The sequence below is a fragment of the Vigna umbellata genome, chromosome 4, assembly GCF_029865625.1.
Source record: "Vigna umbellata cultivar VRB3 chromosome 4, Vumbellata_1.0, whole genome shotgun sequence".
Classification (NCBI taxonomy): Eukaryota; Viridiplantae; Streptophyta; class Magnoliopsida; order Fabales; family Fabaceae; genus Vigna; species Vigna umbellata.
Window position 1 is genome coordinate 29,312,510 of NC_142168.1, and position 24,712 is coordinate 29,337,221.

The window sequence follows — 24,712 nt, forward strand, 5'->3', positions numbered from 1 at the left end:
TAAAAAACACCAAATATAAAAAAAAAGTTAAAAATTGAACAAAATTACGTTACTTTTTTGTGTTATTGTATTAAATTATGTTCATGGCATGATGGGTGTATCGTTCTAAGATTCATTAACTCTCATGCACACAACTCAAATCCAAATCAGTGAGTGAGATTTGGTTTCTTCCTATGTTCATGCATAATCGATGTAATTATAAAACAATCACGGTTTAAATTTTACGTTAAGTTAACATCTTTGTTTTGGTTTGGTTTCTAGTTCTGGAAAATTAGGAATCTTCACTGCATTCACGTAATAATAGCTTCGTACATGTCTCCAAGGACAGAGACAGGGAATAGAAAGATACCAAATTAATAAAATTTCACTGACCCACAAGTGAAATAAATAAGAAAAATATTAAAAAAAATAATGCATTCTAATGTATCAAATTAATGGATGTGACTTTTGGAGATTCACGAGGAAACTTCGAAGGGAAGATTCAACTATAATATAAAACAAAAGAATTAACTTGTTCTAATCCAAACTTTAAAATAATAACTTTATGAATTTTTATTTTTTAAAATTTTACGTCTTTATTTAATATGAGATTTAAATTTATATTTTAATTTTCAACACAAATCATATTATAGAAAAATATTTAATTTAACTTTCTCTTTAAATCAGATTTTGAAAATGTGTAAAACATGTTTCTCCTACTTTTCCTTTGAACATATTTGTAGGACGGGGAAAAAACGGAGAAGAACCTAAGCAATGAAACAATTTACAATGATGAGATTTTTTATAATTTAGTTCAAAACTAAATACATATTTAAAAAAAAGGCAATAATCAAATTTCAAGCTTGCACAACACTCTATAATTTTATTCGACTTTTGGAATTTACAAAATATATCCTCAGAAGTCACTCCTAACCCTTTAAATAATCCTCTGAAATTCTATCATATCACTTTCTATGAGAAAATACATGTGAAACTAATAGTTTTCGTTACGCAATGCATGCCATGGTCCCAAAATGGATGCATAGCATATATCTATCGGAGGACCAAAGTCCACTCGACAAAACATTTAGTGCAAACCTCCCAATTAATAAACGTTCCATCGAAGACCAAAGTCTACTCTCAACAAAACATTTAGTGCAAACCTCCCACTTATCCATCATTAAGTCCGAAAATTATAATGTAGAAGACGAAAGACGACATACGCTGTGTTTGTTTCGATTGATATACAAAGATAGATTTAAGTTGATTTGTAAGATATGTACATTTTTATCACCTTGTTAATATATTTGGATTTGTAGTGATTTTGATTGACATCTCAGTTTTGTTTTTAATTCTTTATAAAATACCATTTAAAAATGCATGCGTAAAATACACTACGTTAAAATGCAGTAAAGCTCATGTCATCATAGTTTTTATGAGTTTTTTTTTTTTGTTTTTATAGGTTGGAGCCATATCAAGATTGGTTCGTTTCTTTCTCTCAGCCACATCATTTTGTTGTGGTGAATATGGAACTATAAGAAACTGCCTTATTCTTTTCTCTTTACATTATTCTTTAAACTTTGTTTATGTGAGTTTACCTCTCTAGTCTAATCGTACTGTTTTAATATGTTTATTTGTTTCCTTTTCTTCCATAAGCTTGAACATTTTAAATGCTTCCAATGCTTCTGACTTTTCCGGTAAGACATATACCCATGCTTTTCTAGAGAAATCATCTATAAAGGAGATTAAATATCTCTTATCGCTGAATGAGCTAGGAGAAATTGGCCAACAGAGGTCGGTGTGAATAAGGTTGAGTTTCTCTTCTAACCTATATATAGCTGAGTTTGGGAACTTACTTTTAGAGTATTTCCCAAGTACACATTGTTCACAAAATTTCTTCTCAAACTCTACACCTGGTAGTCCGAGTACCAACTCCTTCTTTGATAGCTCAACCAAGCTTCCAAAGTTGTGGTGTCCAAACTGGAAATGCCACTTTATGGATTCATTTTATGTCTAGCTTCAAACACCTTTTTTATAAGATCTTCAACTCCAGTTTATACATCTGGTTTCTCTTCATTTCTACTCGCGTTGTGAGACAACCATGCTTGTCTTTCAAGTATAGTACTTAATCTTATTAGAATCGAGTTTCCTTTCTCTATCAGTTGACCTATGCTTAAAATGTTTTTTAGCTTAGAAACATAGTAAATGTCCTTAATTTCTCCAACTTGTCTGTCCTTTTGTATGTGTCTAATTATTCCACACCCTTTCACAGCCACCTTGAATCATCTCCGAAAGATACGAAATCGGATTCCACGTTAGTTGGTTCATCAAAGAAAACTTCTTGTTTGCCCCAGTGTCTAGATACCAAACCGAATTGGTAGGAATCTTTTCAACATTTGATTTCAAGCATAGCTCTACATTTGAATCCTTCACCTTCGACTATGAACTCTCCTATTTCATTTTCGAGCTTTTCATCAGCATTGTCGAGCTTTGTGACAACTTGACACTTAGCACCTTGGTTGTCTCATGCTCGGCCTCAAGCACCTTGGCCTCCACTTGCTCGATACAAAGCGGCTTGAGCTCGGATCTCCTTTCTGGTAGCACATTGATTGCGCTTTTTGACAATAAGAGTATCCTCATCTCTTCTTCATCTTCTTTTGTAAGAGGTTCTTCTCTTTCTTCTTTTCAGCATGGCAAAACTTTGTTATGTGGCCAACCTTACCACAATTGTAACAACTCCTTGATCTGTATTCATTTGCGTAGTTGCCATGTTTGCCACATTTGAAGCATTCCACATCTGAATTAGACCGTCCTCCACGACCCCTTCCTTGAATACGACCGCATCAGTTCTGCTATCCAGTTTGATTTGTGTCGACTTCAACAACACCTAGACCATGACCTCCTTGGCCTCTACGACCTCCTCGCCCTCCACGACCTCCTCAACCTCTACCTTTACGACCTTTACCTCTAGAACCTTGGTCCTGACTATTTCGAGTTACATGCAATTCAACTTGCGTCTGTACTGCTTGATTTAAGGGTTCTAGCATCTTTCTCCTCCTTCGTTCGTGGGCTTTCAATGACCCAAAGAGTTCTTCTACCGAGAGAACTAACAAGTCCTTTCACTCTTCTGTGGCACAAACGATACTCTCGAAATCAATTTTTAGTGATCTTAAGATTTTCTCCACAACCCAGCTAGCTGGCATTTGCTCATCATTCCTACCGAGTTGATTTGCCACTTTTACTACTCAAGCTATATACTCTGCCACTATCTCTTTGTCTCTCATCTTCATACATTGAAACTCATCTCTAAGACCTTGTAGCCGAACTTGTCTGACACGATTGTCTCTTCTATATGCCACTTCGAGAATCTCTCATGCCTCTTTTGAAGATGTCGCATTTGCTATCTTATCGAAGCATGTCTTGTCCACCGCATTATATAAGAAGTACAAGGGTGTTCTATCTCTCACTCGTGTCTTCTTTAATGTGGTAATTTGTGTCACCGTTTGGTTTTCATCCTCTACGGGTTCTTGATACCCACTCTCCACTATATCTCATACGTCTTGGGATCCCAGCAAAACCTTCATCTACAAACACCAATTATCATAATTGGCTTTCTGTGACAAATATGCCATAGTCATTTCATTGACTACTTTAGTTATCTCTCCTTTTTCTTAAGACACTCAAGAACATTCAGTCACAATGTTTCACTCTTTCTCACTTTTTCTATTTTCGGTACTTAGAGTATAAATCTTTTGTACTATACCTGGTGATCGATCGGCTAAGGAGAATCTTGAGCCAAAACAGGCAATCGATCGGTTGTCAGACAATCACTAATCAGGAAAGATAAATATTATTAATGGCCAATTAATATGTTTAATGGCCATATTAAATGCAAATATACGCTATTTATGAGTGATTGACATATCATATTGCACAAGAATATGATATTAATGGACAATTAGCCGGTACATTAGCAATATGAATTAATGAGCTTGATTGCTATAAGCCCTATAAATATAGGGTTAATGCCCAGGTAAAGACACCTTGATCTATGATAATAAAATATAGAGTATCGGAGTGTCTTTTGCAGGTATCTCTCCCTCCTGCCCCAAAGTGACAACCGATCGATCTAAACTGAAAACGTACAAACGGAACACACAAGTCGAAGGTTAGTGTCTCGGTCTCACAAACCTCACCTAAACATCTTTTATACCAATTTATTAAATAAAAAACAGAATGCTACACTTGTACACTATAAAAATACTGCACTCAATTTATGATAATAAAGAAACCACTTCACTCACTCTCTAATTTATATTCTGTGAAAATTAAGAAGGTACTTTTTACATTCACGGTAGGCTTTGTCCAAAGGGCCGCATGTTTGTTTATATGAAATAATACTGACTCAAATAGACTAAAAACAACTACTAAACTATTATCGAAAACTAAAAAACGAAAAACAAAACATTTGTGACCAGCTTTAATGAAATGCACAACATCAACTAAATACACCATAATGAAATTCCAATTTTAACTTTTCTTAATTTTAAGTTTATCTAACAATATATAAGTGGGTTTATAAGGGATTGGGTTGCTTTCTGAGTCGAATGTTGGAGGAAATGAATGAAAGGACAGCCATGGACAAGAAGGTGACGAGAAGAAAAGCAGAAGAAATGAATCCTCGAATCAAAAGTTTGTTGTATGGACCCTTAAAATCATCCGAAGCTTCGATACGATCCTCGATGAAGTTCTTTAATTCCACAGACAGTGCAAAACCACCACCAATGGCTCCGCCAAGACACATACTAATTACCTACCAAATTAACATCAGTATATATTAATGTCTAAGAATTATAGGAGAAAAAAATATCAAATACTTTCGATTTTTCCATATCTAAATACACTTTTATTCTCATTAATTAGTAAATAACATATAATTTAATAAATAATAAATTTTATTAACTTAAAAAATATTTAATATATTTTTAATCCTTAAACTTATACATGAAATTATAATTCATGTTTCAAACTTTAATAAATATATTTTAATCTCCAAATTTAGTAAATAAATTAATATAAATATTTTAATCCAACAATATCAACTTTCTTTATGTTAAAAAAGTATTTTAAATTAAAACGGGGTAAAAGGATATAAGCAACTCAAACTTTAATTTAAAATATCATTTAATATTTTAAAAAAAATTCAAATAATTATATTAAAAAAATTGTATATATTCATTTTTAAAGTTTAAAAATTAAATTATATCAAAATTTGAAACAGAAATAAATTATAATTTTACTTTCAAATTTAAAAACTAAAAATATATTTAATTATAAATTTAATTTAATCTTAAAAAAAGTCTTAAGGTAAGATTTATACTTGCTTATAAATTCGTCAAATCTTCAACGTTTCACCAACTTAAAACTCAAAATTCCTAATAAATTAAAGTGTTCCTTGATTTGTATTATTAAGTATATTTGATGCGATAATATAATGATGAAAAAGCCATACCTGGTCTGCATATAAGTCAAATTTTGGCAAGAATCCATTGTTTATGAGCCTCTTGTGTCGTATTGCATAGTATACGGCAAATGGAAGCTGAACTATAGAATATGCACACGTAATTGCTGCAATAGCTACCACAAGGCTGCAGATTTCACATACCAACGGCAACAATGAGATACAAGAAGCTCTGCTCATTTTTACCAAACTTTTTTCTTAGTCAACCATAAATATTGAAGGTTTTAAGACCAAATTTACCAGTTCCTCTTAAGTTTTCTAAGATTAAGCAAAATTTCTTGTTAATATTAAAAGGTTAAAGTATAAAACTGTTGATATAATGAATAGGATACATCAGAAAAATAGTTTGGATGGGTTTTTTTTTTCACCTGTATGAATAGAAATCTTGATATTTGACCTCTGCACCGTATTGAAATTTGTAGCTGTTGGTAACGAGTAAGGCCATTGATGCAGCTGAAGTTGCAAGAGCAACTATCCTCAACGCAAGGATCGAGTTAGTCACACTTTTGCTCACCATTCTTACTTCAAACAAAGCTATCTCTTTAATTTTCCTTGCTATATTCTCTCATCTTTTTTACGTTCTTTAATACCCTTTTATACACAACAATATCAAGATGATACTATTTGTTTCTCTATCGTCTCCTTAAATCCAATTACTGCTGCAATCCAGTACAGAGAAACCCATCACTCACTTTCCTCACAGCTCCCCATAAATTGATCTTCATCGACTTTTCTTCCTTGACCATAAAGACTAATAATAATTTTTTATTTTTATTTATAATTTTCATTTCAAACACTGTTTATAATATTTTCTACGTTAGGTGTTTACCCGTATAGTTAGGATCGCGATATTCCAACAACGCCAATTTGACAAAGATTTGACAACGCCACGTGTCAAGTTTTAATTGGTCAAATTTGAATGTTTTTTTTAATTTAAAATCTGATTTGGAATGGGTTGAAGTTTGGATTCCGAAACTGCCCTCTTCGTTTTCGAACTCTATCTTCTCTCCTTATCACTGTCTTCTCTCTCCATTTTAGGGATTTGAATTTCATTTCAACTTCTCTCTTCATAGCAGTGTTCTCCCTCCTCCATTTTTGCAGTTGTTTGTTCGTCATCATTGAAAGACCAAGTTAAGGTGTTTCTGGGTTGAGAGGTGAGTTCCTGCACCATTGACAAAGAACTGATGTTGTTGTAATCGATTACAGGGAGCTGGTAATCGCTTACCAGTAGAAAAATCTCCTTTTGTACCGAAAGTTGAAGAGTGCTACCCAGACGTGGCTTAAGCACTCCCCAGGAATATTTTGGATTCGTTATGACTGTCTTTTGAAGGTTTTATGGATGGATCATTAATGGAACACTTCAAGTTGGAATACTTCAATATTAAACAAATATAAACGAAATAATGAAGGGTATTGAGTAATGAAAAATTATAACAATATTAAAAAGCACATACATTAATAAAAAAACGTAATGACATTTCACGAAACAACAAGTTTTGAAATGAAAAGATACATAACAGTATACAATGAAATGTAATCTAAGAAGATGGTTGTCGATCAAATTGATTGCAGAAGTTAATAACTTCTTCCTCTACGAGTTGTGCAAAAATTGTCATGAACTTGAACTACCTTGGTTCAAACACCTATAGGTGGTTTTCTCCAATTGAGGTGAGGTGCATAACCCATGCTGTCAACTTTGACCTTTGCTGACTATTTTAATCATAACTTTTTCCACAGACCTCCAAATGATGTGATTCTTTTTTTATTAGAAAGTAGACTCAAATATCTTTCCAATGACTACTAATTTATAATTTTTGGACACCTGAGTAGGTGCAGTTAATTCCTTAAAGTTAACGTTTTATATATTTCTACCACCTCTAACCTTTGCTGGTTGTTTTGCTCATAACTTTTTCCACCGAACTCCAAATGCGTTGATTCTTGTTTTGTTGGAAAGCTCTTTGAGTCTAGATTCCAACAAAACAAGAATCAAGTTATTTGGAGTTCGGTGGAGAAAGTTAAGAATAAAACAAGTAGCAAAGTTCAGAAAAACAGAGTTGGGGAGCAGTGTTCATCTAGATGGGGAGTACAGTTGAAGTTTTTGTACAAATTACCCTTTTTCCTCTGGTAATCGATTACAAGACCCCTGTAATAGATTACCAGAGGAAAAAGGGTAATTTGTATCGAAACTTCAACTGTACTCCCCAGCTAGATGAACACTGCTCCCCATTCTCTATTTTTGTTGAATTTTTCCTTTTTTGAGATGGGTGAGTGAGTTCAATGTTATTCGGTGAGCTCTCTGCACCAATAATGAGGTTAGGTCATTGATTTCTTCAAAATAAAAATGTTCATTTAGGTGGTTTTCTCCAATTGAGGTGATGTGCATAACCCATGCTGTCAACTTTGACCTTTACTGACTATTTTAATCATAACTTTTTCCACAGACCTCCAAATGATGTGATTCTTTTTTTATTAGAAATTAGACTCAAATATCTTTCCAATGACTACTAATTTATAATTTTTGGACACCTGAGTAGGTGCAGTTAATTCCTTAAAGTTAACGTTTTATATATTTCTACCACCTCTGACTTTTGCTGGTTGTTTTCCTCAAAACTTTCTCCACCGAACTCCAAATGAGTTGATTCTTGTTTTGTTGGAAAGATCTTTGAATCTAGATTCCAACAAAACAAGAATCAAGTCATTTGGAGTTCGGTGGAGAAATTTAAGAACAAAACAAGTAGCAAAGGTCAGAAAAACAGAGTTGGGGAGCAATGTTCATCTAGCTCGGGAGTACAGTTGAAGTTTCTGTACAAATTACGCTTTTTCCTCTGCTAATCGATTACAAGACCCCTGTAATCGATTACCAAAAGAAAATGGGTATTTTGTACAGAAACTTCAACTGTACTCCCTAGCTAGATGAACACTACTCCCCATTCTCTATTTTTGTTGAATTTTTCATTTTTTGAGATGGGTGAGTGAGTTAAACGTTATTGGGTGTGCTCCCTGCACCAGTGGAAAAATCCCCTTTTGTACCAAAAGTTAAGAAGTGCTACCCAGACATGGCTGAAGCACTCCCCAACAGTCCTGACGACTGTGTTTTCAAGTTTTTATGGATTGATCCCCCTGTTGGCCATGGTTTAAGGTGTCCATAACAAGCAATTTCGAGTTTGTTGAGTCCTATGTGGATGGAAGACCCACGAAGGTTGTTTATAGGTTGAGAAGTGACGTTCTGCACCATTGTTTATAGGTTGTTTATACGAAAAAACAATACCTTTGGAGAAATGATGCCAACAAAACCACTCGCTAACCAAAGAGGAAGGAACAATGCACCTAAGCGACGAAGGAACAACAGTGTCAGCGGAAAAACGAGAGCTTTGGAGAAATGGCGCACAGAAAGCACTTCAATGGCGGAGAGAGAGAGAGACGACTTCCTCCAAAGACACTGGTGGACCCAAGCGACGTACGAACAACGGTGGACAGAGACACCACTTCAATGACGGAGAGAGTTTCAAAGGAAGGAACTTCAATGATGGAGATAGAATTTTGAAGGATCTTTCGGTGAAGGGGGAGAGAAAGTTTCGAAAAGATAGAGAGAGAGTTTCGAAAATGAGGAAAGAGACTTTTGCAGGTTTCTGAAAAGCGCCAAAAAGTTTCTGAAAATTATTCCAAAAATGCCCTCCAAAACAAAATGAATCTTTAAACAAAATTTAATAAAAACAACCAATGACAGTGAAACACGTGTTGTTGTCAAATTGTTGTAAAAAATCTGTTATTGAAGAAACGTTTTCCGTATAGTTAACATGTGTATGGTTAAAACTCTACTGAAGTTATAATTATTTTATATGTAAAATAAACAAAAACTACATTACGTGTTTAATTACAAATATTCTACCCCATACAAAATTTAAAAGTAAAACTATAAAATTATATTTTCTTATTCGACGGGATTTAAAAGGGATTTTTCTTATTACAATTGCATTTCTTTCTCTGTCAATCAAAATATTGTACACATAAAAATAGCATTACAAATTGAAAAAAATAAATAAATAAAACCCCTCAAAGACCTATTAAAATGAAAAGCTCCATGATCTAAAAAAATATACCTTTTTTATCAAAGGGGTGTAACTGAAGCATAAAAAGCCAAAATAAAAATCAAATTGAAAGCTTTGAAACTTTCTTATTTTTTCAAATTGTTTAATGTTAATAGGTATCATGAAGATTTCCAACCACTAAATTTTAATGTTGAAAGGGGTGGTAGGTACCATGAAGATTTCCGACCACTAAAATTTGAATCTTTTTTAATGGTGATCAGAAAAAATTATAATAACTGCTCAATTTTATAATTTGAATTATCAACTTCAATTTTCTAAAAAATAAAACAAATGTAAAAAAATAGTTAAAAATTGAACAAAATTACGTTACTTTTTTTCCTTATTGTATTAAATTATGTTCATGGCATGATGCTATCGTTCTCAGATTCATTAACTCTCATGCACACAATTCAAGTCCAAATCACTGAGTGAGATTTGGTTTCTTCCTATGTTCATGCATAATTAATGTAATTATAAAACAATCAGGGTTTAAATTTGACGTTAAGTTAACATCTTTGTTTTGTTTTAGTTTCTAGTTCTGGAAAATTAGGAATCTTCACTGCATTCACGTAATAATGGCTTCGTACATGTCTCCAAGGACAGAGACAGGGAATATAAATATATCAAATTAATAAAATTTAAATTTTTCACTAACCCACAAGTGAAATAAATAGAAAAAATATTAAAAAATATATATTTCCAAACACATAAATTTTTTACCTTAATTTTACACTACTTTTTTTTATTCTCTTTTTTCTTAAAAAATACAAAAATTTACTCAATTATTTTATTCTTGTAATATTTATTAAATAAATATAAAAATGTGTTCTCCTATAGTTACTAAAAACTAATGCATTGTAATGTATCAAAACTAAATACATATTTTTTTTAAAAAAAAGAAAGTAATAATCAAATTTCAAGCTAGCACAACACTCTATAATTTTATTCGGCTTTTAGAATTTACAAAAGATATCCTTAGATATACTTCACTTCCTATGAGGACCAAAGTCCACTCTCGACAAAAACATTTAATGCAAACCTCCCAATTAATAAACGGCCAATCGAAGACCAAAGTCCACTCTCAACGAAACATTTAGTGCAAACCTTATCCATCATTAAAGCAAAATTAAGAAAGCATATAAAACTTTATCAACGGCATTGTTATTTTAAGAAAAATTAATATTATTAAAAATTAATTTTTTTTAATAATATTTAAAATTTATTGATAAATTAAAATTATTAATAGTAAAAATTCATTAATAAAATTATTATTAATAAATTTTATCAACAAAAATTTTGTTTTGTCAATATTTATCAACAAAAAAATCTGTTAATAAAATTCATTATTTGATTCATCTTTTTCTTTCTTCTTTTTTCTTTTTTTTATTTCATGAAATTTGTCACCAATAAAGAACCATCAACCTCCACATAGCCAACACATCAATTGTTTCATTTTTAAGAATATGCATTTGTGCTGGTTCGGGTTGTCTTTTTTGTAAATTCTTTGTGTATTGTTGTTATCTTTGTTATGTGAGTAAGACTCCTAAAAGTGAGTGTATGGTCTCATCTTTAGGATTGTGTTTTGTTGTGATTGAGAGAACGAAAGTACATAAGTGAGTCTTCTATTTCGTAAATTTTGATACTTGATATTAGTGGATTGCTATTGGAAGAAAAGTGGATGTAAACTCTTAAAAAGTTAAACTAGTATAAATCTTGTGTTATTATCTTTCGTCAATATTGCTTATTATCTAAATCTTTGAAGTGTTAAAAGATTCATTGTAAACAACCTTATACATCAAAAAATTTTCTAAGAAGGGTAAAAAGAGTTTTCAAACCTTATCTTGTTAAGAAATAAATTTTAAGTTTAATTCAACTTCACAAAATCAACTTGTAAAAGTTTTACACTCATTTATATATTATTAAAATTGTTCTATTTCTAGTCGATGTGATATCTTCAACGTATCTTTGTTTCATAATTGAAAATTCTTACAAAAAGTTTTAAAAACAATCAATCATTTATTTAAACTAAACAAAAGTTAAATATACAAAAGGGGCTTGCAACTTTTGTATAAGCCTTTTATAGCTTATCAATGTTTTAGAAAACAGAAAGGATGTTTTAGAAAACAGAAAGGATGTTTTTACATACTTTTTTTGACACTTTTTTAACATAGCCGTTAGGGTTTTTCTAAATTGAATTTTGAATAATTCTTTTAAGTTGTTGACTAAGACATTTTATGCTCATGTTAGAATCTCAAATTGCAACATTGCGTTCTCATTTGTGTAACATCCCAATATCCCACATTGGATAATTCATAATTTATATATTGTAACATTACATTTACGGTAACATCCCGTAATCTCACACTTAAAAATTCACAGTTGATATATTTTAAACTCAGATTTCAACTATAAACTCCTAAATATAACTTGAATTCTTCTAACTTATTCTTCGATCTCTTTCTTCCTTGGTATTGTTTCAGACGACATTCCTTCATCTGCTCCCGTATAACGAATTATACGATCATCGCACATACCCAAACACAAAAGAAAACACAAACAAGTAGGGTGAGCTAACATGCAACAAATCATTTATAAAACATGTATAATTACCTTGATATAAACATCATATAATAATTATGTTCGACACCCTCATACCACAATTCCTATTAGATACTCGTCTCACAATACCCAATAGACACCACAATACCCAATAGACACTCATCCGGATGATACGTTGATGAGCGGTCACGGGAGGTTATGCACTTGTAATGACTTCTACTTCTTTTTACAAATACACTTTCAAAATACTTCATACCATTCACAAGGTTAATCCCCTCACTATGTCCAAAACCGGCACATAGACCAGGACCTCCTGCTCCTCTCACCACATAATTCATCCCTCTCTACTTGAGACTAGATGATTATTAGAGTATCAGGATAACCTCCAACTACGGGACCCTCAACATCAACATATACACAAATACCATAATATTACTGAATCTCTCCACGAGACTCATGCCATACTCATTTTCCTCAACTCACATTATACCCCTACAAAATCTCCCCATAATACTCATAACATGTTCAGATGCATAAATTCAAATGCAATATAATAAAATACAATCATCGCATAAATCACACAAACTCAATATATTGCATAATAATTTAACAGTACTCAATCTGTTCAATAGGATTTAAGTTAAAAACTTGTCGAGTAGACTTCCAGGAAAGAGAGGTGCGTCACAATGGACAACTTAAGTACCAAGTCTTTCCTTAGCCAAAGTGTTCCTCAACTAGTTTTTAACAAATTTCTTATTTACAGATTCAAAACAACAACATATAATATTAACACTGAATTTCAATATAGATTAACATACAGTAAGCATTAACAGTATTCACACAGCAGAATTTCAATATATGAATAGTAATAAAACAATACTAAATCATAATATAAAAGCATAGAACTATTAAATCATAATATAAAAACATAGAAAGGTTAGCTCCCCTACCTCTATTCCAGACGTCTCTTGCTCTGAATTTATTTCTCTGAAACCTTTCAGAACCTCTACCCTTCTTGCAACTAAAAATTTCTCTCTAACTTTCTATCACTTGATTTCTCTTCTCTTGGTGCAAAATATAGAGAAACGAAAATGTTTATTTGATAATATGTTATAATTTACAGAAGCCCTATTTATCTACAAGAGTGAATAAAGACTAATTCCTATAAATCAGAAAACAATAAAGCTGACAGAGAGAAATATTAGGTGAATAATAACTAAGACCTATAAATCAGGAAACAATAAATTAATAGAGAGAAATATTAGAAACTGTATTTTATCGGTTACAATCAGGAACAGATGACGAGGACGTGAGTACTCCAATACGCCCCCGCAAGATGGTGGAGGCACAGACAACACCAATCTTGGCCATGAGGAAGTTATGACGCGAGGGAGATAATGGTTTTGTGAGGAGATCCGCTAGTTGATGGCTGGACGGTAGGTGGAGAACATGAAGTTTCTTGGCAGCAACAAGTTCACGAATGAAATGGTAGGCAATGGCTAAGTGTTTCATGCGAGAGTGAAAAACAGGATTAGCACATAGATAGGTGGCTCCAATATTATCAGAGTATATCGTTGGTTGCTTTGGAAGAGGGCAATGAAGTTCCATGAGTAGCTGCTGCAACCAAAGTAATTCATCAGCTGTAGTACCAATGGTGCGGTATTCAGCCTCAGTGGAGGATTTGGCAACTGAAGACTGCTTCTTACACGACCAAGAAATGGCATTGGAGCCATAATAGATGATGTAGGCAGCCGTGGAACGACGATCAGCAGTATCACCTGCCCAATCAGCATCACAGAAAGCAGTTAAATGAGGGTCGGAGTCACGCCGAAGTTGAAGACCATGGTCAATAGTGCCTTTGAGGTACCGAAGAAGTCTTTTGGCAGCTTGCATATGAATTTCAGTTGGAACAGCCATATATTGAGAGAGCTTGTTAACACTGAAGGAAACATCGGGACGTGTCAACGACAAATATTGTAAGGACCCAACGATTCGGCGATACTCGGAAACATTGCATGTGGAAGCATCAGAGTCGGCAGAGAGATCACAGGAAGAACTCATGGGTGTTGTAACAGGTTTAGCATCAGTCATGGCAGTGGATTGAAGAAGTTCACGAATGTAGTGGTGCTGGGTCAGAAAAAGACCCGTCGATGTCGGAAGAATCTCAACCCCAAGAAAATGATGCGGAGTACCGAGATCTTTTAGAGTAAACTTAGCAGCCAAATCACGTTGAAATGTAGATAGGAACACCATATTGTTGCCGGTAAGCAGTAAGTCGTCAACATAGATAAGGAAATAGGCAACCGTGTCAGGCCGACGATAAACGAATAAGGAAGTGTCAGTCCTGGAATTAGTGAAGCCATAACTAAGCAGGAAATTACGAAGGGCATTGTACCAGGCTCGCGGGGCTTGTTTGAGACCATAAAGAGATTTATGAAGCTTGCACACGTAATTAGGGAAGTGAGGATGCACAAAACCAGGAGGTTGAGACATGTAAAGATCCTCGGAGATGGTACCGTGAAGAAAGGCATTATTGACATCCATTTGGCGTAAAGGCCAGCCACGGGACAAGGCAATACACAACACCAATTTTATTGTTTGTGGCTTCACCACAGGACTGAAGGTATCCGAATAATCAAGACCGGGCCGCTGGTGGAACCCTTTTGCAACTAAGCGAGCTTTATACCGGGCAATGGACCCATCAGTGTTGCGTTTGAGGCGAAAAACCCATTTATTTCCAACCACATTGAAACATGGTTCACGGGGTACCAAAGACCAAGTACCATTAGCAAGTAGGGCATTAAATTCTTCAGACATGGCAGATTTCCATTCTTGGTATTTAAGTGCCTGAGTTACACAAGAGGGTTCAATAGGATCTGGAAGAGGAAATCTGGAAGCAAGATGAACCTGTTTGTGCTTGTAGATGCCGTTCTTGGAACGTGTGACCATGGGATGTGAAGGGAAAGGGGGAGCAACGGCCGGCGCTTCCACTGCAGCAGGCGGAACTGAGAAACCCGTGGACAAGTCAGGTGAGGATGACGCTGTAGGGGGGTTTAGTGTGGGCACGGTTTCAGTGGGGAGGAGAATGGAGGATGGAGAAGGTGATGGGGGCCTGGTGGGCTCATGCAGTTCATGAATTACAGCTAGAGGAAGATTGGGGTGGTGAGAAGGATGAGGCTGACACGAAGTGGGAGGTTGGGAAGAGGAATAGGGGAAGACAGTTTCTACAAATTGGACATGACGTGATGTGTAGTATTTTTGAGAAGAAGGATTATAACAAATGTATGCACTCTGGGTTGGGCTGTAACCAAGAAAGACACATGGTTGAGACTTTGGAAGTAATTTACTAGTGGTGTAGGGAACAAGCCAAGGAAAACAGAGACACCCAAAGGTACGAAGTTTATGATAGTTGGGGAGGCAGTGGAATAGGATTTGAAGAGGAGTTTTCATTTGGAGACCAGGAGTGGGCATACGATTTATAAGGTAAGCTGCAGTTTGAAACGCATGACACCAAAAGGAAAGAGGTAAGGAAGCATGATGAAGAAGACACTTGGCAGTTTCAGTTAAATGACGATGTTTACGTTCGGCAAGACCATTGTGTTCTGGGGTGTGAGGAGGAGTTGTGAGATGGGAGATACCATTGGCTTGAAGAAAATTTCTTAATTTAATAATATGTTATAATTTACAGAAGCCCTATTTATCTACAAGAGTGAATAAAGACTAATTCCTATAAATCAGAAAACAATAAAGCTGACAGAGAGAAATATTAGGTGAATAATAACTAAGACCTATAAATCAGGAAACAATAAATTAATAGAGAGAAATATTAGAAACTGTATTTTATCGGTTACAATCAGGAACAGATGACGAGGACGTGAGTACTCCAATACAAAATACCCTTCCCTCCCATGGCTATTTATAGTAAAAAAAAATTTACTATTCATTAATATTTTAATATTATTTATTATTTTAATATTATTTAAAAATAATATTTCAATCATTTTCTCACCAAATCTGATCCTAATTTCTACCTACTACTTTCTTCCATGCTAAGGAATCTTAATGCTGAAAATTTATTTTTACTATTTACTTTTTACTATTTACTATTTACTTTTTACTATTCCATTTAAAAAATTTTACTAAATAAGTTACCAAAAATTTGAACCTCTCCTTCTAAAATTACTATAATTTTATATCCAAAATTTACAATTTTATATCCATTAAAATTATTATTACTAATAAAATACTAAAATTTACTACTATAAATATATATATATATATATATATATATATATATATATATATATATATATATATATATATATTTTTTTTTTTATGGGTCTTACAATTTGAACCCAACACAGAAAACCTATGTTAACGACATTGTGATCTGTTCTCACCAAAACGTATGGCAACATTCTCATTCATTCTCTTGCAAACGAAACGTTCTCTCTTCAATCGTCATTCTCATTCCTTTAATTGTCATTGTCATATCTCATTAACGTTGCGAAGCAAAGTGTTGGTTTTCGGTGGCATATGAGAATAACAATGATAAGTAAAGGTGGTTGGTGAATGTAGTCAAGACACAAAGGTACGTATGTTTGTATCATAAACATTTTTGCATAGGTTTAAGATCTTTAACCTAAGTTTAAATTTATTTTTTTTTAGATTTCTTTCTGTCATTCCTGGGAATCGAAATTTATAGGTGCATTGAATGAAAAGTTAAGTGTAAAACAAAAAATGTTTATTGAAAACACACTCTTTGAATAATTCACTATGTTAAATGACATTGTCAAGAGATAAGTATAAATCTTTTAATTAAGTTATGTAGTAGGTAAAGTTGAAAGCAGATGTAACTTTTTAGTTGGTGTGTAATTTATTAAATGTATGTGGGTAGGATTGGGAGTGAGCATAGAACTAATATTTTATTTCTTTTGGATAAAATTGACTTCTGATTACTCTGATTAGTTAATCAAGATTGAGTACGAATATACAAAAAATGAAATAAAGTGTGGTTCTTGTGGTCAGGAATTAATAAAAAAAATATTCATATGTCTCATTCATTTACCAATATTGTACATTTATATTTGATAGGAAAAATTGATGAAGCAATATATAGGTAGGGTTCAGTAGGGGTTGGCTTGCTTTCTGGGTGGGATGTTGGAGGAAATGAATGAAAGGACAGCCATGGAGAAGAAGGTGACGAGAAGAAAAGCAGAAGAAATTAATCCTCGAATCAAAAGCTTGTTGTATGGACCCTTAAAATTAAAATCATTCAAATTTATGACATGCTCCTTCAGGAACTTCTTTAATTCAACAGACAGTGCAAAACCAGCGCCACAGGCTACGCCCAGACACAGACTAATTACCTGTAAAATTAACATCCATATATATTAATGTCCAAGAACTATATAACAGAAAAATCAAATACTTCCGATTTTGCTCTGTTTAAATACACTTTTGTTTTATTCTCATTAGTAAAAGACAGTAAATATAATAAATAATAAATTTTACTAATATAGATTTTGATTTGGTAAGATTTTAAAAAATGATTTAAGAGATAAATATATTTTTAATCTTTAAATTTAGACCTAAAATTATAACTTGTGTATATCTCAAATTTTAATATATATATTTTAATCTTCAAACTTAATAAATGAATTAATATAAATATTTTAATCTAACAACATCAACTTCTTTTTGTGTTAAAAAGTGTTTTAAATTAATATTTAAGCTGAAATATAAACACTTCAAACTTTAACTTGAAATATTATTTAATATGTAAAAAAAATTACACAATTGTATTAAAATAACTATATTTATTTACTTCTAAAACTTAAAAGACTAAATTATATCAAAGTTTGGAACATAAATAAATTGTAATTTTACATTCAAGTTTATGAACTAAAAATATATTTAACCATAAATTTAATTCAATCTTAAAGAAAGTGTTTTAAGATAAAATTTACATCCATTTATAAATTTGTTTTATTTTTGGTAACATAAATTTTCAACTATTTAAAACTCAAAATTCCTAATATACATTAAAGTGTTGCTTGATTTGTATTATTGAACTATTAAGTATATTTTATGCGATAATATATAACGAGAAAGCCATACCTTGTCTGCATATAAGTCAAATTTTGGCAAGAATCCATTGTTTATGAGCCTCTTGTGTCGTAATGCATGGTATATAGCAAATGGAAGCTGAACTATAGAATATGCGCACGAAATTGCTGCAATAGCTACCACAAGGCTGCAGATTTTACATACCAACGGCAACAATGAGATACAAGAAGCTCTTGTCATTTTTACCAAACTTTTTTCTTAGTCAACCATAAATATTCAAGGTTTTAAGACCAGATTTACTAGTTACTCTTAAGTTTTTTAAGATTAAGCAAAATTAACTTATTTAATATTAAAAGTTTAACATATATAACTGTTGATAGAATGAATAGGATGTTGAAAGTCCTACCTCGACTAGAGATAAGATCAATCCTTAGTTTATAAATGGGTGCAAACCTCATCTTACACGCTCGTTTTGTGTGTTGAGTTATGTTTAAAGCCCAAAACATAGGATAAATTAAAAAAATAGTTTGGATAGGTTTTTTTGACCTGTATGAATCGAAATCTTGATATCTGACCTCTGCACCGTTTTGAAATGTGTAGCTGTTGGTAACGAGTAAGGCCATTGTTGCAGCCGAAGATGCAAGAGCAACTATCCTCAACGCAAGCACTGAGTTAGCCACACTTTTCGTCACCATTCTTACTTCAAACAAATCTATCTCTTTAATTTTCCTTCCTATCTTCTCTCATCTTTCTTACATTCTTGAAACCATTTATACACAAAAAAATAAAAAGAAAATTCAATATGATACCATTTGTTTCTCTATCATCTCGTTATATCCAATTACTGCCATTTATTTTAATCTACAGAACCTTGTCTCTTTGTGTTTGGATCAAGTTTGCTGACAAATGGCAACGAGTTCAATATCAATCACCATTTTTTTTTATTTTGGCCGATTAACGTACGCACTTTTCTATAAGTTTTTTGTTTTTGTTGACAAAAATGACCAATTGGTCTTCTTTTTTTTGCCATATGTTAATTCAAAATTTGTTTCCAAACTCCATTTTAACAATAGTTTGAGTTATTGTCGTAGAAAAACCGTGATAACTTTGTAAATAAATATAATTTTTAATGATGATTATCATGAAATTGTTATTAAAAGTAAAAAAAAGAAATTGTTAAAAATAATGAAATAGTGATATAAGCATATCGTTCTTGAAAAAGCTAAGATTTAAGGTGAAGGTAGAAATATTCCATTGCTTTGTTTGATCCCAAATTTAAGTTTTCGATACTTCCTCTTTATATAAGTCCTATATTTTGCGAGCTGTAATGATCCAAAGTGCCCTTAAAGTGGATTGGTCCATTATTCTAGGATTCTGCTAAAGATGTTGAAATTGACGACTTTGGTTTACTGATTAAATATTATTTTCTTAAAAAACAAAAGTAACAAAAATAGCCATTCTAATTTAAGATTTTCATATTTTTTTTTCTTACCAAATGCTACCTTGGTTATAATTGCATTAAAATCTGTTGGAATTAGTTTGAAATATATTCATGTAGTTTTTATAAAAGACTCGATTGACATATTTACGAAGATAATCAATTTAGTAAATAACTTTGAATATGTCTGAACTTATATATTATTTTTAACAAATCTTGATATTAATACTAATATTTTTTCCTTTAAATAATTTTATTTTTTTAATATCTCTCATCATTATTATATTTATTATTTTAATTTTTATTGGCTACGAGAATAGTGGAAATATAACTCTCATCCACAAACATTCAAATGCGAAGACATATCCAAATTAAGTTGGCGACGTGTAGGCATGAAAAATTATTTTAGAATCTCTATTAAAATAGAGCTAAATGTCTCAAATGAATTTAGAAAAGAACCAAATTATAGCTAAGTAGTTTAAGGTAATTTATAATTTTGGAATTCTCAAAACATACTTTTCACATATTTAAAATTTCAAGTTAACATATTTAAGAAGATCACACTAGTAAAAAATGACGTTTTTAACTCATACATTATGACTCGGTTTTTACTGAACCAAAGCATATCAAAACGCGGTGGCAGTTTCATAATTTTAAAAGCATTATATGTCTCAGTTGTTAAGCAACCGGTGTCTAAAAATAATATTGGTTCGGTTATCAAAGTGAACCGAGGCATAACCCTCACCTAGCAAAGATACGGCCTCGGTTGGCATGGACCCGAGGCATATTGGGCTTTAAATTGGGGAAAACCTGGGTAGCCTAATCATTTCCCCAAAGCACCTCTCCTCTTCTCCGCCTCGCGATATTCTCCTCCTGCGATGTGCCATGTGCGACGACGGTGGACGCGGCGAGGCAGCACCGACGGTGGACGCAGCGGCAGCGAGGACGCAACGGCGAGGACACAGCAACGAGGACGCAACAGCGACGAGGACGCAACGGTGAGGACACAACGACGAGGACGCAACAGCGACGAGGACGCAGCGGAGGCGAGGACGCGGCGACGAGAACGCAACGACGACGAGGACGCAGCGGTGACGGAGGGAGGTGATGGAGGGCAAATCTGGGCGCATGGAGGGGCGGAGGGCAGATCTGGGCACATGGAGGGGCGGAGAGCAGATTTGAGCGCATGGAGGGGTGGAGGGCAGATCTATGAGGAGCGGAGAACCACCCGAGGACGGAGGATTCGTGGAAGGAGGCGGAGCAGAGGAAGTCAGTGACGGTGGCGAGGAGGGTGGGGACGGCGGAGGATATGTTGGCAAGCTTCGTGGGGACGACGGAGGCGGAGCAGAGGAAGTCAGTGATGGTGGCGAGGAGGGTGGGGACGGCGGAGGGGGAGCAGAGGAAGTCAATGATGGTGGATGCTGGCAACCTTCGTGGGGGAGATGGTGGTGGTCGGAGATGCTTCTGTTGGGGGAAGAACAGAGAAACCCATGTGCGAAGAGGAAGAAATTTGATCTAAAACGTTTCAGCTTAAGTCCATCTTCATCTCTGCTTCTGAGTTTTTGCATCTGAGTTTCTTCTCATTAGTTGTTGCAATTATCACTTTGGTTTTTGGGGTTGTAATTTGGACATTGGTTGTTTATATGTATGAGTTCATGATGTTTGTTGCTTCTGTAGACATATTTTTGACATTGATTGTTGTAATATTGTGTCTTGTTTGATTCCTGTTATGGTTTTCTTGTTTGTTTTAGATTCTTGAGCTGAAATTGGGAAATCTTGAGTTTGTTTGGCATGAATGAACCGAGTAAAGTCTGAAAAAAAAACACACATGCTATTGCCTTGGTTATCTAAGAATCGAGGCATATTTATGTTTCGTTTTATCTCGATCTATAACCGAGGCATAAAACTTAACATTTTTACCTCGCTCACGTATGTTTCGATTGTAGAACCGATGCCTATAAACATATATAACCGGTGCCTTTACTCTTTATTGTACTAGTGTCAAATCATTGATAACTATAGAAGTCATACACATCAAGATATTTGGAACTCTAATATAAATAAAAACATATTAGGTAAAAATAAAAAATAAAGTTAAATGCACTTAACTATTATTCTTAATTGGTATACAACTATATTATTCTTATTCAAGGTTAAATCGTGTATGTACTAAATAATCAATTTTAATCACTTACGAATGTTGTATTAAACTTCTCCATCATTAAATTTAAAAAAAAAGTGTAGTTTTATATTTTAAAAACAACAGAATGGAGTAAATTTGTAATTAATTTTTCTTTTCTTTTCAATTCCATGCTTCGGTGTATCTTTTGGTCATAATCTTTATATTTTTGTTTAGGAAAAATTCGGGCACAAATATTTTGAATTAACTTAAAATTTGATTCACATCAAATGCTTTATCTATAGGTTTAACTACTTGTAAAACTACAAAGTTTGAATTTACTGTAAAGTTTGATTTAGACAAGTTGAACGTTGAATCTTATTCACCAATTAAAATCATAAATGCAAATGTTGAATTGAGATTTTAATTTGACTGTCTTGCAAGTTGGAAGTAAGACACCATTAGTTTAATAAAAAAAATCCTCAACTAGTATTTTCGTTTTTTAGATAACTATATTTATATATATGTACATGATGGGTAATATTTATTGAAAAACTTGATTGATAATTTTGAGTGGAGTTTCTTTAATTACAATTCGTTTATTCACGAAGTTCGATTCAAAACTATTCTTGAGTTAGTAATTTTTTAATACTCAAATTCTAGAAGAAAAAAAATACTTGAGGCCAGATATTAAAAGTAAAAACAATATCTGATTGTTCAAAATACACAAATTGAAATATAAAAATCACATTGTGAATCTTTTCTTCTTTCTTCCTCTTTGGACAGTTTCTTCTTGCACCCCATCCAATGGTGAAGACATGAGAAACGGATGAAGTAGACTTATTTAGGAGGTGATGAATCACTTCAATTGATGATGAAAAATAAAATCAATTAATTAAAAATGCCTTTGCTTCGATTTCGATTGATGGAAGAAATAAGAGAAACAATGATCATAGAAAGGCATGCAGCAAGGAGAACAGCAGAAGCCACAATCCCTCGAACAAAAAACCTGTCATATCCCTTCCTTGTAGGGTCACTCTTTAGGATACCCACAGACTCAAATAAATCATCGAAGAACTTTTTAAATTCCAAAGACACTCCAAAACCTACACCAACTCCTGTGCCCAGAAGAACACAAATTACCTGCAATTTCACACAACTTACTTTCTTTCAATTTGCTCATATGCACACAGTAATTGTTAACAATTTGAATTAAATCAATTCCATAAAACTGGTTTGGAAGGTAAAATTTTCTCCTATTTATATACGTTAATTATTAGTTAATGTAACACTTTCAGCACACATTTTTCACATCAAAATATATATGTAACATTAAACATTAATAAGTAACGTGATACCATGTTAAGATATGAACTTTAAATTTAACTTGATCCGATCCTGATTGTAAAATGAGGTTTCATCCACTTATATACTCTAAATAATCTTATCACTAGTCGATGTGAGTCTTCCAATAATAAAAATTTTAATTACATTTTTGAGGATGTAGAAAACAAAAATAAGAAAATTTAGGACCTTCTCTCAAGCTTATATCTTTAACATCAAGGTATATGCGTGAGATTAGACATTAATTAATAGACAGTCCAATGTCATGTTAAGAAATAAACTTAAATTTAACTCAATCTCATAAAATCAACTTATAAATTGAAGTTTGCATCATCTAAGTGATCTTATCACTATGTGAACCTTCCAATAGTAAAAATTTTAATTAAATTATTAAGGACGTAGAAAACAAGAATAAGAAAATGTAGGACCTTGTCTCCAAAGAAGTCAAATTCAGGCAAGCATCCATTGCGTATCAACCTCTTCTGGTGTACTGAATAATATATGGCAAATGGTAGCTGCAATATACAATATGCACCACCGATTATTCCAACCACAGCTTCATACCTGCATTTTTCACATAACCATGGCATATAAGCTTCAACAAATTAAGGTTATTATTTCCACTCAATAGAGTTTGGTTTATATGCATTTTCTAACTATTTATACATGGTAGAAATTTACATTATAAGTGCTTGTGTAAAGAAATTTTGCAGTAAGGTTTTTATAAAATTTGTTACCTGAATGCATAGAAATCTTGAAATCTGAGCCGTGTTCCATCATCAAATTTGACTTTGTTAGTAAACAGTAAGGCCACAGATGCAGCTGAGGCTGCCAGAGTAACAATCCTCAGAAAAAGCATTGAGTTGGCCACAGGTTTTGACACCATGTTTGCTTCAAATTACGGTATTTTTCTCCAACACTGTTCTTACAATCTTCTGTACCAAGAAATCCCTTTTATATGCAAAACTAATAACCAAGACAGTTATTTTCTTGGTCTTTCTTCGTTAGCTCCAATGCCATTTGTTTTGTATAATATGCAAAACCTCATTTGGATGGATGTTGGAGCAAACAGCAATGCCAATTCATTGTTCAATTAATCACCACCCTTAATTTTTACACTTATTTCATTCAAAAAGATATTGTTTTTAGCTTAAATAAAACACTTAAAACAGATAATAGCAATGCAAATTAATAACATGCTGTAAACCAATACTTAAAAAAATATTTTTTTTTATATTCATTTGATATTATTTTTTATTTTATTTTTTTTAAATATAAAAATTTATTCTTTTACAATTAGAAAGACTTTCAATGTAAAAGTGTGTTATTAAACTATTTTTCATATTTTAATTGGTTAACCATGCAAATATATAATATCTTTAATGGTATTTAAACGACAGATTGTATATACAGATTAATTTTAAAATCAGATGAAAAAACATATTCAAACCAAAATCTTCGATTAAAAAAGACAGTTTTCCGTTGGGGAAAATGACAGAGAAAATGGATACGTGTTGTTTTCGGAAAAGCCGAGGGATTTCCAAGAAATGGTGGAAAATATAAACATTCTTTGTGTTTGTCTGATTCCAAATTAA

General features: G+C 32.9%; 3 protein-coding genes across 3 annotated transcripts; all 3 read right to left on the minus strand.

The window, feature by feature from the left end:
* Nucleotides 1-4,171: 4,171 nt before the first annotated feature.
* Nucleotides 4,172-6,174, minus strand: LOC148199799 (CASP-like protein 4D1). The gene is made up of 3 exons (XM_088114191.1): nt 5,869-6,174; nt 5,492-5,627; nt 4,172-4,792 (listed from the first exon to the last, which is right to left on the minus strand). The coding sequence occupies exons 1-3, from the start codon at nt 6,015-6,017 to the stop codon at nt 4,556-4,558; spliced, it is 522 nt and encodes a 173-aa protein (XP_087970317.1). The 5' UTR covers nt 6,018-6,174; the 3' UTR covers nt 4,172-4,555.
* Nucleotides 6,175-17,273: 11,099 nt separating this feature from the next.
* On the minus strand, nt 17,274-18,911 carry LOC124841325 (CASP-like protein 4D1). The gene is made up of 3 exons (XM_047317576.2): nt 18,763-18,911; nt 18,268-18,403; nt 17,274-17,516 (listed from the first exon to the last, which is right to left on the minus strand). The coding sequence occupies exons 1-3, from the start codon at nt 18,909-18,911 to the stop codon at nt 17,274-17,276; spliced, it is 528 nt and encodes a 175-aa protein (XP_047173532.2).
* A 3,753-nt stretch (nt 18,912-22,664) lies between these two features.
* Nucleotides 22,665-24,003, minus strand: LOC124841324 (CASP-like protein 4D1). The gene is made up of 3 exons (XM_047317575.1): nt 23,855-24,003; nt 23,546-23,681; nt 22,665-22,916 (listed from the first exon to the last, which is right to left on the minus strand). The coding sequence occupies exons 1-3, from the start codon at nt 24,001-24,003 to the stop codon at nt 22,665-22,667; spliced, it is 537 nt and encodes a 178-aa protein (XP_047173531.1).
* Between the last annotated feature and the right edge of the window lie 709 nt (nt 24,004-24,712).